Source organism: Puma concolor, chromosome D3, assembly GCF_028749965.1.
Source record: "Puma concolor isolate L17-30 chromosome D3, mPumCon1.1.hap2, whole genome shotgun sequence".
NCBI lineage: Eukaryota > Metazoa > Chordata > Mammalia > Carnivora > Felidae > Puma > Puma concolor.
Window position 1 is genome coordinate 32,491,291 of NC_141678.1, and position 14,319 is coordinate 32,505,609.

General features: G+C 36.9%; 1 protein-coding gene across 5 annotated transcripts in view; it reads left to right on the forward strand.

Annotated features, from left to right (window-relative positions):
* The window catches only part of SPIRE1 (spire type actin nucleation factor 1), a 211,292-nt gene that overhangs the window by 158,722 nt on the left and 38,251 nt on the right, over window positions 1-14,319 (forward strand). For 3 of the 5 annotated variants that reach the window (XM_086682407.1, XM_086682411.1, XM_086682409.1), the window contains exons 7-9: window positions 3,359-3,445; window positions 4,320-4,449; window positions 10,994-11,035. In XM_086682407.1, coding sequence (XP_086538533.1) covers window positions 3,359-3,445; window positions 4,320-4,449; window positions 10,994-11,035 — 259 coding nt within the window. The remainder of the gene's footprint in view (window positions 1-3,358; window positions 3,446-4,319; window positions 4,450-10,993; window positions 11,036-14,319) is intronic. The other 2 variants (XM_086682408.1, XM_086682410.1) reach the window with 1 other exon arrangement.

Consider the following 14,319-nt stretch of genomic DNA (forward strand, 5'->3'; position numbering starts at 1 on the left):
AGAAATATTTTTGTACAGGCACCTGGGTGGCTTAGTCAGTTAAGCATCTGACTTCGGCTCAGGTCATGATCTTACGGTTGTGGGTTCTAGCCATATCAGGCTCTGTGCTGACAACTCAGACCCCGAAGCCTGCTTCATATTCTGTGTCTCCTTCGCTTTCTGCCCCTCCCCCGCTTGTGCTCTGCCTCTCTCTCTAAAAAATAAAAAAAAAAATTTTTTTTGTAAAGAGCAAACAGTTTTCAAACATGGTCCATCTTACATGAGGCACTGTGCTGAGATGTTTTTAATTTAATCCTCAGGTATAGGGGCGCCTAGGGGGCTCAGTCAGGTAAGTATCCGACTCTTGATTTTAGCTCAGGTTATGATCTCACAGTTTGTGAGTTTGAGCCCCAAGTGGGGCTCTGTGCTGACAGCTCAGAGCCTGGAGCCTGCCTCAGATTCTGTGTTTCCTTCTCTCTTTGCCCCTCCCCCACTCTCACTCGTTCGCTTGCTCTCAAAAAGTAACATTAAGCATTTTTTTTAATAAAATTAATTTTAAAAATATTTAATCCTCAGGTTTAAACTATACAAACATACCACAGTAATCCACTGTTTTTAGTACATTTGTAGTGATGTTGGGAATTGGTGGCTTAGCCATATTGGATATTATCCAGAATATTAAGTTATAGAAGTGTAAAACATCTCAGTTGGCTTTTTTCAGAATGTTTGAGTAAAATGCTTTAATTCTAACAAATAGCTTCAAATAACTCACCTTTTTAAAATGAAGATGTAGAGGGATGCCTGGGTGGCTCAGTTGGTTAAGCATCTAACTTGGACTCAGGTCATGATCTCACACTCCTGGGTTCAAGCCCCACGTTGGGCTCTGTGCTGACAGCTGAGAGCCTGAAGCCTTGCTTCAGATTCTGTCTCTCCCTCTCTCTCTGCCCCTCCCCCACTTGCACTCTGTCTCTCTCTCTCTTAAAAATAAATAAAAAAAATTTAAAAAAATTTAATGAAGATATAGAAAGAACACCTTTTATTTAGAAGTTCTTTGTTTAAGGCATCATGGCTCAAAAATGAGATCAAGTTGTAGAAGTGTCTTATTTACTTGTGGCTCTACTATTTGTGTTCATCCAGGAATCATTTATCATTGCAGCTCAGACAACTTGTTTCAGTATGTGTTCTGTATGCGTAGGGGTATAATTTCACTGAGCCAGCTGCAGAATGGTATTAGCACAAAGTTGCTTTTTCTCCTCCTGGTAAGGATTTTCACTCACTCACATCCATAAAGTTCTGCCACCTACCTCATGAGCACTGACACACACTTTGTAATTGGGATCCAGGATACAGTTTCTGACTAGTGAGGAAACTGCACTTTTTTAGGGAATGGAATTCACAACCCTGGCCTTATTTAAACCATTCCCTAAGCCCTGCTGTTGTGATGGAAAGTATACATTAAAGTAAAAGCATGAAAAATGGCTAGAAAGATATGTATTACCCTGTTCAGGAGTATAGTTGGAAGTTAATAGGAAAGTCTCATTAGGTTATTCTATACAATAAGGATTTTAAAAAATGTCTTATGTAACATGAAATCCATAGATGGGGGTTGTGCTACATTAGGCCTATAGCTCTGCTGCTACGGGACATGCCCTCCTTGAACCAAGTACTAGCAGTCTCAAGCTTGACTTGGTTCAAGCAGCTTTTACTCCTAAATCTTTCCATGGGCCATCCTGGCCTCATTCAGGGCTAGGAGGTATGGCCCAGGGAAGGAGAGAGTGGATGCTATGTGGGCCACAACAGGCTTGTCATCCTCCCTGAACTCAGGTAGAAGGGTTGCATTTGGGGATCCAACCGTGCTTGGGAGTGGCAGTTCAGGTCCTTTTTTTAAAAAAATATATTTAACATTATTTTTCAGTGGACACAAAATAACAACATTGACCAAAAAAAAAAAAAAAAAAAAATCACAACTCATAAAATACAGCTGCAGTGAAGAAAAACCAACTAATTAATGACTTGTGAGCAATTAAAATAGTATTTATAAAGTTGGTGAGTACACGAGAAAACTGTTCATGCCTAAAATGTTGTAGTCTTACAAAAAATACTTGAAAAAGGTCGGGCCAAATTTTACAGTAATTCTAAAATTTAAGTGACATTTCCAGTAACAAGTTGTGAAGCATCAAAATGAAAAAACGAACCATTGATGCAAGAGGAATAACGAAATTACCTTTTCCTTCTCTCGAACAAAATTGATATTATAAAGTTGTTAGAATATTATGGTGTAATCAAACAGTAGGTCTCCAAAGTAGAGGGGAAAAGTATTATAGAGATTTTTCAAGCAGTGCATTAGTAAAAAGTATGCTAATTTTTTGGATTATTGAGAAGTTTAAGATGTTTCTCATTTTTTAAATTTATAATTTGTTAACATATCTTTTTCATCCATCTTTCATGAGGAGCATGACTGAAAAATGCCTAGCATATTCTATTTTTTTCATATAAGACTGGGAAAAAATATGACAAAATGGTCACAACTGTACCTTTTGGGTGGTCATAATGTGAGTTTAGATCATTTTTTGTGGGTTTATTAAATTGCTTTAAAAAATTATTTTGTAACACATTGACATAAAAAGTGAACATTAGGGGTACCTGGGTGGCTCAGTTGGCTAAGCATCCAGCTTCTGCTCAGGTCAAGATCTAACAGTCCATGAGTTCAAGTCCCACATCAGGCTCTCTGCTGTCAGGGCAGAGCCCTCTTCAGACCCCCCCCCCCACTCCCCGTTCCTCCCTGGCTTGCACTCGCTCTCTCTCTCTCTCTCTCTCTCTCTCAAAAATAAACATTTAAAAAAGAAAAAGGACATTAGAGCAGGAGTCTGAAACAGGTGAGGGCTCTACCAGAACTCTTATACTTACTAATTGTGTGAATGTAGCAGATGCCCTCCTTGATGTGAGTTTTATCTACAGAATGTGAATCAGGTCACCAGTCTCTTTTCTGTTACCTGGGTTTGTACAAGGATGAAAATAAGACGTAAAAGGCTTTGTAGTTTATAAAATAGTTAATAACCATAGTATTATTTATTCCATTCACATTTATAATTTTAGAAACTTTTTGTTGGAAGGGATGAATCTAATATACATTTTCCCAAAGTGGTAGAACCAATGATTCATTTTATGAACTTTTATTTTCTTCAATTCTACATAGTTATTTTTGCTCTAGATCACTCAGCCATTTACTCTGTATTTTATTGATTTGAAATGCATCCTTGGTAGAGCCAGAATACGCTTCAGTGATATTATGACATATGTTGAGATAACCACTGTACCCAGAAATTTATAATGATAATCCCATAGTCACATGAATCTTATACTTTATGTCTCCTTTCAGGTGAATGGTGATATTCCCCCTCGGTTAAAAAAAAGTGCTCATGAAATCATCCTGGACTTCATCAGATCAAGACCCCCTTTAAATCCGGTATGTAATCTGAGGCATTCCCCTTGGCTGGAAGAAGGTAGCAACATGCTCTTGTCTAGGATGTGATCTCTGGAACTCAGCTCTCAAAGTAGTTTTTACACCTAACTTTTATTCTCAAAATGGTGAAGCCTAACTGTAAGTTACATTCTTGTCACAGAAAAATACTTAACAATTATGCAGTACAAGGTTGTCTTAGGATATTTTAACTCAAAACAACCTGAGTCGTGGTGCAGTTTAGTAGCTACATGTCCCTGAGTAAATTAATCAGCCTCCGTGAGCCCTTATTACAGCCCTTACAGTAGAAAGACGATAATAATAATCTAAGAAGGTTGTGATGACTTACTCAAAATGTTACTTTTAGGGGCACGTGGGTGGCTCAGTCGGTTAAGCATCCAGCTCTTCATTTTGGCTCAGTTCATAATCTTACAGTTCATGAGATCGAGCCCTGAGTTGGGCTCTGCACTGTCAGCACGGAGCCTGCTTGGGCTTCTCTCTCCCTCCCTCCCTCTCTGTCCCTCCCCAGCTTGCACTCGTGCATGCCCCCCCTCCAAATAAATAAATGAACATTTAAGAATGTTACTTTTAAAAACAATAATAGTAATAGATAAAGTATAGTTTACATTTCAGTTGATTGCCTATCATGGTAGCATATTGTGAACATAATTATAACCTTAGCAAAACTGACTCCTTAAAATTGATTGAGCACATGTGATAAATTACTGTGAAATCCAATTATCGCCCTATTGCTTAAAATAGTCTTATCAGGCAATGTTTCAATCAGTGAAATACTATCTATACTGTAGGAATGGACTTCATTAAAAATTGTTTAAGAACAACTATTCAAGTCTGTAGCCATTACTTTTTTTCTTCCAAGGTCTCAGCCAGAAAACTGAAACCCACTCCACCACGGCCACGGAGCCTCCATGAAAGAATATTAGAAGAAATCAAAGCAGAAAGAAAGCTGCGGCCTGTCTCCCCAGAGGAAATTAGACGGAGCAGATTAGGTGAGTCAGCTGCTTACTACACTGCTGGTCCAGCCTCATCCACTTGAAGCAATGTCTTTATACAACCAGCCCAGTGAAAAATAGCGGTATAGTGCAAAGTAAAAGTAGTGTTTGTTCCTCTTTCCTTTTCTCTCTCTCACACACACACACACACACTACACACTCACACTCACACACCTTCACACTTACTTGAAGTTTATACTTGAAATTCATGGAAGAAGAGATTCTCTCCCCATATGATACTGAACTACATACATGAGGGCATCATAGCTTAGTGGGAGTTGCTCTGCCATTCTCTAGACTGTTTTTAGGAGAGTCCCTTTACCTCTCTGAGTGTTGATTTCTTCATTGGCAGAAGGGAGATAAAAATTCCTCTACATTTTCATTATGGCTTTTATGTAAGAATTAAATAGGGTTGTGGTCAAAATACTTCATAAATTATAATACACATACAAAGTTGTCATGTTTTAGAAATATAAGTGATACATAGTTTTATTGCACATTACTGTTGTCTTATTATTGGTTTAAAGATATAGTATTATGTAATGCAAGCATCAATTGTTATCTTACATCACTTATTCCCAACGTTCCTTTATATTTACTATATTTAATATTGTTTAATGTGTACTATAAACACACATTAATTTTGATTTATAGCAAGACCATATTATAAAATGTTTGTAAACACTTTTGTTCATACAACTTTCCTTCTATTTGTAAGATTAAAGATGCCCAAAGAATTCAGAGAAATTTCCTTTAGGAAAATAGATTATAATGGCCTCTGAACAGGAAAGGAACCACACTCTCCTAGTTTTCTCCTCTGATCGCTTTTTCCTGCCTCTTTCAGACTCTGCTTGGTCCTTCAGATTTCTGTCCTGGGCTCACTTCTCCCTGAGCAACCACACCCTTTTTTCCATGGTTTTTATTCCAGCTATTTCAGCTCCTATCTGCCCACTGATCCCTCTGAGTTCATATCCATTCATCCAGCTGTCTGCTAGCTGGGGCCTGCAGCAGGATGAGTGAAATCATCTGTTTTCTCCTCAAACCTCCTCCATTTCAGTGTGCCCAAGGCAGAACCTCAGCATCATCTCTGACTCCTACTTAACAGCCAACTCCTGTTGATGTTTCTTATTCTGGATCTTTCTAACCTCCCCCTTTTTTAGCCCAACACTATCCTAACTCAGCCCGTCATCTTTGAAGATTCTTGTCTAGTTTATCACATCAGCTTTGACTATCCTCTCTGCTTCCAGCCTCGAACTCTTCAGTCACTTAAACTCTTGGCTCTTCTGTTACCTTGTGACCTCCATGCCAGCAGGACCCATTTCTTTCTTGTTCATTGTTGTAGAAGGGCTTCCATAGGTGTTGAAATAATTGAATGTACCTTCCAGTTACAAAGCTACAGAGTATGGATTGTATCAATTTATTGCTAATTTTTATGGCAGCAAGTATTATCTCTTAAAAATAATGTTTAGGGGCGCCTGGGTGGCGCAGTCGGTTAAGCGTCCGACTTCAGCCAGGTCACGATCTCGCGGTCCGGGAGTTCGAGCCCCGCGTCAGGCCCTGGGCTGATGGCTCAGAGCCTGGAGCCTGTTTCCGATTCTGTGTCTCCCTCTCTCTCTGCCCCTCCCCCGTTCATGCTCTGTCTCTCTCTGTCCCAAAAATAAATAAACGTTGGAAAAAAAAAATTTTTTTTTAAAATAATGTTTAAAGCATGGTAAGTGACAAATCCATATGAGCATTTGTATAATAATGAACTAAAGCATATAAACCATGTGTACCAAGAGTCCTGAGAGTCCTCAGATGGGCCTGAGGAGAGTCTGTGAATCCCCTGAAATATAAAAAATGTGTGCTTAGTTCACAAAGTGTATGTATGTGCATTTTTCTGGACAGAGGGTCCATGGCTTTCCTAAGATTCCTAATGAGTCCACTGCTTCAAAAGAGTAAGAACCACTGTGGAAGAATAAGGAAGTGATATTATATGATGTTAGCTTAAGACTGGAGTTTTTAAAAATTACTATACCTTGAAAAAGAATAGTGGGGGTAATAGAAAGATTTCAGCAAAACTGTGAGGCAAAACAAATATATTACCATGATAAAAGTAAGCTTTGTGATTTATAGGAGTACAGAGTAATTAGGCTGAGGGGTTGTAAACTTCATTGGAAGTGCAATAGAAAAGACAGGAGCAAGATAGGCATAATGTGCATGAACAATGCATATGATATTTGACATATAGTTACTTCGCTTTTCTAATATTTTTTTGAACCTTTATTTTCTATTAAACAACCATGTCATCTCCCGGGGAACAGAGATGAAAAAGGCATAGTGTTTGCCCACAAATGCTTACAGAAGAATGACTCTGGAGTGTTGTGCATATTCATGTTGCAAGACCATTAACAGCAGCCAATCACAAGGCATTAGTGAGGCCAGAGAGACTAGGGAGACTAGGGAGAGACTAGAAGTCCTCGTAAGTGTCACGGGGACACTCTCATTGCCCGGAAGGGTCATCATAAGCCTTTGTCTACATATATATTCTTCTATTTCATTTTAAACAAATTAGATGCTCAATAACAGAAAACCTACTTTAGAATAAATACCAATTTTATATTGTGAGAATATCTTATTATTTTTTATTTTAACCTTATGCATTGGGTATTTCACAACAACCAGAATTGAGCTGTTATAGAAAGTGATTATTCGTTTTGTGAGAGTCTCATTTCTATGATTCTGCATTCAAACTGATCTTGAATTTTATTTGAAAGCAAGGGAATTAGGCTCATTTTTTCTGTAGATCTACATTGGTTCTTACTATACAATTTTGCTTTGGGGAGTTTGGTTTGGTAAGGATGGCAGAATGAACTTGAAGAGCAGTTTCCCTAAATATTTTTATAACCTTTCCCCTCCACGTAATTGCAAGCAGAATCCTACTATAGAAATTGGGGAAATGTGTAAATGTTATAGAAGAAACGTTACCCATAATTTCAACAGCCAGAGGCATCCACTGTGAATCTACTTGTGCATTATGAAATGGAGACAAGAAAGTATTCTGCTCTCTTCATTTAACGGTGTATGTGACATGAACATCTTCCCATGTCATTAAATACAACTCCTAAGGACCTTATATCTTGATATATGGCTATATTGTGTTTTATTTACCTATTTCCCTATTGTTTGACAGACTCTCCATTTTTTCCCCCGTCAGGTCTGAAAATACTGTTCTTGTGCATCAGTCTTTGTTCATGTCTGATCATTTTCTTTTTTCTAACATCTCATACTGTATTGAGACTTTGGGTTTTAAATATAAATTGTTCCTTTAAAAGCATCTTTTCCCTGGGGCTCCTGGGTGGCTCAGCCAGTTGAGCATCTAACTTCAGCTTAGGTCATGATCTCACGGTTTGTGGGTTTGAGCCCCGCATCGGGATCTCTGCTGTCAGCACAGAGCCTGCTTCAGATCCTCAGTCTTCCTCTCTCTACCCCTCCCCCACTTGTGCACAATTCTCTCTCTCCCAAAAATAAACAAACATTAAAAAATTTTTTAAACATCTTTTCCCTAAACTTCTTAATTGTTATTATGCTTGATTTCTCTCCTCTTTGTAATACATAGAACTTGGAATAGATCCAAACTTCATCTTCCAAGAAATAATAGCATCCTTTTCTTATGCAATAGTCAGTCTTATTTCAAAAGATAGGTTCCTATACCAGAGAAGAGTAGAATGAGAAGATATTAGAGAAGGGTGATGAGTGCTCTGAGACCATGTTGTATTTTATTTGCTATGCATAATTAGGGAAATCTAGAGTCAATAGTATTTTAATTCAGAAATGCAGGGTTTTTTTAGATAGGTGGGCTTTTTTTTTTTTTTTACTCAAGTATAATTAACATACAGTGTTATTTTAGTTTCAGGTGTACAATGTAATGATTCAACAATTCTATACATTTCTCAGTGCTCTTCAGGATAAATGTACTCTTAGTCCCCTTCACCTATTTCACCCATCCCCGCAACTACGTGCCCTCTGGTAACCACCAACATCTTTTTTTTTGTTTGTGTCTTTTTCCTTTGTTCATTTGTTTTGTTTCTTAAATTCAGAGTATGAGTGAAACCATAGGGTATTTGTGTTTCTCTGACTTCTTTCACTTAGAATCATATCCTTTTGATTCATCCATGCTGTTGGAAATGGCAAGATTTCATTCTTTTTTATGGTTAAACAATGTTCCATTGTATATACCACATCTTCTTTATCCATTCATCAGTTGATGTACACTTGAGCTGCTTCCATATCTTGGCTATTATAAATAATGCTGCAATAAACGTAGAGGTGCCTGTGTCTTTTCAAATTGGTGTTTTCATTTTCTTTGGATAAATACCCAGTAGTGGAATTACTGGATCATACGGTGATTGTATTTCTGGTTTTTTGAGGAACATCCATACTGTTTTCCACAGTAGTTGACATTCCCACCAACACTACACTAGGGTTGCGTTCTCTCCACATCCTTGCCAACACTTGCTGTTTCTTGTGTTTTTGTTTTTAGCCATTCTGACAGGTGTGAGATGATATCTCATCGTGGTTTTGATGTGCATTTCCCTGATGATGAGTGATGTTGAACTTTTTTTCATGTATCTGTTGGCCATCTGGATGTCTTTGCAGAAATATTCATGTCCTCTGCCCATTTTTAATTGCTTTTTTTTTTTTTTTGGTGTTGAATTACATAAGTTCTTTATATATTTTGGATATTAACCCTTATCAGTCATATCATTTGCAAATATCTTCTCCCATTCAGTAGGCTGCCTTTTAGTTTTGTTGATGGTTTCCTTCTCTGTGCAAAAGCTTTTTATTTTGATGTAGTACCAGGAGTTTAATTTTGCTTGTTTCCCTTGCCTGAAGAGACCTATCTAGAAAAGTGTTTCTACAAGAAATATAGGGTTTTTTAATGGTGAGTAGAAGATTATTCTCCTCAACATAAAATTCCTAACTACTTTTCTCTGAGATAACTAAAATACAGTAAAATGCTTGTTTAAAAATTACATCCTAATTTATATATTAGGATGAAATACTTAAAATATTTCCTCATCATCAACCAATAAGTATGATTGTCAACAAAGAGTTGCATTATTTGCCCCATTGAAGATACACATCTCCTTTGTTGACATAAGTGCTTTTTAAAACCATCTACATATGATTCTGACATCTTACCTAGTTGCGTTTGGGATGTCACTCAATGCTTTACCTTCACATCATTTGTAAAAAATACTGTATTGAGATTTTGGATTGTAAATATAAATTATTCCTTTAAAAACATCTACCAAAAAAAAATTGAGAGCTACTTTCTATTAAATTTAGATGTTGGAACTCTACAGGCATTCCACTTTGGAAAACACTAATGGGGAGACATTCTTCCCATTATGCCTATAGATCCATCCCCGCTATAGATCTGAGCTGCTGTCCTACCTGACCCTAGGTTATAGAATCGATGATACTGCTAAGAATTTGGGGCTGCAGTGAAAATTGTTAATTCTCACTGTCATGAATACCTAAATCAATCAAGTCTTTGTAGTAAGCTTAAAAAAAAAAAGTTGACTGAGGCATAATTTATCTACCATAAAATTCACCTGTATAATGTATACAATTCAGTGGGCTTTAGCATATGTAATACAAAATTTAAGACAAATTATTTCAACAGGAAATAAATAAGTTTATTCTTAAGAAATTGGGGCACCTGGCTGGCTTGGTCAGTGTAATGGCAGCTCTTGATCTCAGAGTCATGAGTTCAAGCCCCACATTGGATGTAGAGATTACTTAAAAATAAAAAATCTTTTTAAAAAATGAAATTATATTTATTGAGCCTTTACTACATGCAAAGCACTGTTTACTACTATGTGCGAGCACCTTTTTTTGGTAGGGTCATTTAACCTTTCTAACAATCTCATAAGATAACCATTCTTCCCATTTTATAGATTAAGTAACTGAAACACAGAGAGGTTAAGTAACTTTCCCAGAATCACACTGCTAGCAAGTGGCAGAGCTGAGATTCAAACTCAGACATTCTGGCTCCTGAGGCCTCTCTTTAACTGCTATGTTATACTGCCTGCAATGGGCAGTATAGTGATACAGTGTGATGATAGTTCCTAAAGGAGGTATTTCATAAAATATTTCACCTTTGGCAGAGATTTTGGCCAGATTTTCGTCCTGAAATAAATTATGTAAGAATGCATTTATTCTTTAAAAATTTTGTACCCTAAAATCATATTTAAGCCAAAATCCTATACTAAGTTTATTTAAAATGTTTGTATCTTTATCATGTTTTCATTTTTAACGTGTTCTTTAAAAAGTTATTTTTTTTCTTTTATTGTTACTCCATTTCAAGTCTTAGTGATATATGTAATTGAAACTAAGACTCATGGTTTTACTGTATTTCAGATTTTTATTCTCTGCCTTCAAGTCTGAAATATGCCATTACAGGTCTTCTTGAATCCTCCCCCCCCCCTTTTTTGTCCTCTCTGTGTATTCCTAACAGCTGAATTATTTTCTTTTTATTGTTTTCTTTTTTCAGCAATGCGGCCACTTAGCATGTCTTACAGTTTTGACTTGTCAGGTAAAAAACAAAACAAAACAAAACACTTTCACACCTGATGTGGGTTTTGTGGTTTCTGTGAAATACATTTCATTCATCTGCTTGTCCATACATGTCAAAGAAGAAAATTGAAAGGCTTCTTCTAAGCTGTGGTCAGTAAGATAAAAAATTCTGCTTATTTGAAAACAATATACTTAAAAAAATTAAAACTATAATAATAAATCTGTTGCCTACCAAGGGATTATAGAAGAACCATTACACAATCCTTGTGGTTATGAAATCTGGCTGACCATCCTTAGGGTTACTGTCTTTCACCCATACTCTTCTGAAGCAATGACGTCAAAATCTAAAACAGAACTTTGCCTTAAGAGAATAGAAAAGATTTTCAAGAAATGAAGTTTTGACACTAACTACTCTAAAGCACATTCAGTTATGTAAGTAATTAGACTCAAAGCTGTCAGCTATTTCAGAAGACCACTGATAGGCAAGAACTGTCCTTTGTGTCCCTGTGCTCCCTGTGGATAGAGCCTAATCATGAATCACTCTGAGTGCTGATTGAGAGCATAAAAATGCAGATGTGTTTAATGGCTTCAGTTGTAAAATACAGTTGACCCTGAACAACATGAGTTTGAACTGCTCAGGTCCACTTGTGGGAAGATTTTTTTATGCAAGAGGTGACAGGAGAAGATACAGGGATTTATTTACAGGTGCCTCCCACCCCTACTCTCCCCTCCCCTCCTGCTTCATAGGACCCAACGGACTGAGGCAATGAGCAGAGCTGCAGGGTAGTCAGGGTCTGCACCCAGAGCTGGGGGTCAGGATGCTGAGTTGAAGCAAGGAAATGTACCCAGAGGGCGGGATGGTGCTCCTCCACCTACCCATCACCCCTGGCCCCCGAGGCTCAGGCTATGCTGGCCGGCTGCTGCAAAGCCTGGGGCCACCCCCTCCCTTCCCACTCATGACTGGCCACAGCTGCCAATGGCCGTCGGTTGGTGGGGCACTTATAGGCAGATGGGACAGCTCTACTGTAGGCCAGGCCACTGTGTCTGCCCACCCACCAGGCGGCTGCCTCTGCTAAGGCTCTGGAATATGTCTTCATGGGACCAGGCTCACTGCCACCTCCAGCCTGGCTTGACCTGCCTATACACAGATTTTCTTCACCAAATATGCATATAGTACTGTAAATGCATTTTCTCATCCTTATGATTTTCTTAATATTTTCTTTTCTCTAAAAAAATTTGTTTCTTTTCTCTAGCTTTAAGAATACTCTGTGTGTGTGTGTGTGTGTGTTACATATAACATATAAAATATGTTAATTGACTGTTTATATTATCAGTAAAGTTTCCAGTCAACAGTACACTTAATTAGCAGTTTAGTTTTGGTGCAGGGGGGATCGCAGATTTTCAACTGGGGTGGAGCTCTGCACCCCTAATCCCTGCCTTGTTCAAGAGTCAACTGTATAATTAATGTATTCTGGGTTTGTAGTACAAGTTTAGTTCCCTGCTGTTAAATAGACAGGGATTAAGAGTGAAACAAGTAACCATTAATGACTAAATTTGATGCCTTAAAACCAGCCCCTTTTTAAGGTGGGTTTTTAAAAATATATGTGAGTGACTATTCAAAGCCAACTTAATCCCAATAAAATATTTTGCAAGTTAGAATTTTTCATTTTGGATGCTGCTGTTTTGAGTATAAAATGAGATAGTGGCATTAATATTTTCTTCCAGAGTTTTCTTAGATTTGCTCTAGAATTGTTGGCATACCTTATATACAAATTCATATTTAAAGAGCCAGAGAGTTCTAGTATCATATTCTGTTTATTAATATTTACGGAGTATCTTCCAACTGCTAAGCTAGTTCCCAGCTGTTTTTTAAATTTCTAATTATATTTGTAGGTCTCAGGCATCACTATTATTTATGCTTTTAAAAAACTCAGATAAATATTTTATAATCTTCATTTACTACTTTTGACTGACCACTGAAGAGCTTTTTCTATTTTCTTTATTCATTTGAAATTTTTTATTTTATCAACCATTTGCAGAATGCAGAGTAAATGTTGTAAAAGAGAAAAAGAAAAACCTTGTAAAAATTTTGATCTGGAAAAGAAACCCAGAAATGTTTTGGTACATAACTTGTTATTGATAATCTCCAAAAGTTAGCAGTATATATTATAGAGACTATGTCTCTTTTTCTGGAGATGTTTCTATCAGTTGGACTCTGAGGGAATGGCTGGCTACCTAAACATATTTACTATTAGCTAACATAAATTAGGCTGATCTGGAAAGTATGCATGCCCACACACATATATATTGTTATAGGTAATATGGTGGCTTCTGATTTGGGAAGAAAGCTCTTAACCTCTATAATGTAAAAGAGTAGCAAAAAATTTTATTTGCTTTCAACTGCTTATCATTTTGCCGCTTTAGTGTGCTTCATGATTTCTACATGCTTCATTCTTGATTTCTTGTGCTAGCTACTTTTGTTTGCATTGTTGCATTTTGACTAATCAATTAAGATGTCCCTAGTTACAAATGGAAAAAGATCAATCCATTCTTTTAACCTAAATGCAAAGATTGGACTATAATTCTTCTCTAAGTTGGAAAATTAACACACTAAGGAGTAAATATTTAAGTATGTAGTATAGATAATGCCCCTGAACTTAAGTATAAAATAAGACATAATGAAGTATATTCTGCTGCTTATGTATGTCTTAGAAATATTAATACTTAGTGGAAAATCATAACAATCCATTCAACATTAATTAAGGTAAGTGTAATTTATTTTTGCAATGCAAACATGTATAATCTGTATCACAGTCCTATTTCCTCCCACTAAATAAGTCAGCAGTTGGGTGTATCTGACACACATGAATTTATTACATAAAGTATTTAATATCGTGGTTATGCATTTTAGATTCTAAACATGAGGTATGTGACTTCTAAAACCATAATCAAACTACTTACAAGTTTCTCTTAAAAATATGTTCAACTGGGTCTTTTACAAATATGTAGTAGTATGAGATAAAATCACACACAGTATTTGTCTTCTATGTGGAGATCATCTTGAAACTTGTTACATATTTTTTTTATCAATCCCATTTATCTCAAAGCTTTGAATTCAATACAGGTGTTTATTTCAGTAGGTTAGTGAATGAGCTCAAATATAGTTATCAATCTCATGGTAGTGTTTAGGCAAGTAGAGAACTATTGAGGTAATTTCTCAAGTGTCCTGCATTGAGAATGAAATGAACTCATGGCAGCCACTGTCACTTAGCAGTATTCCCTAAACTTCAGATCAGATGCCAC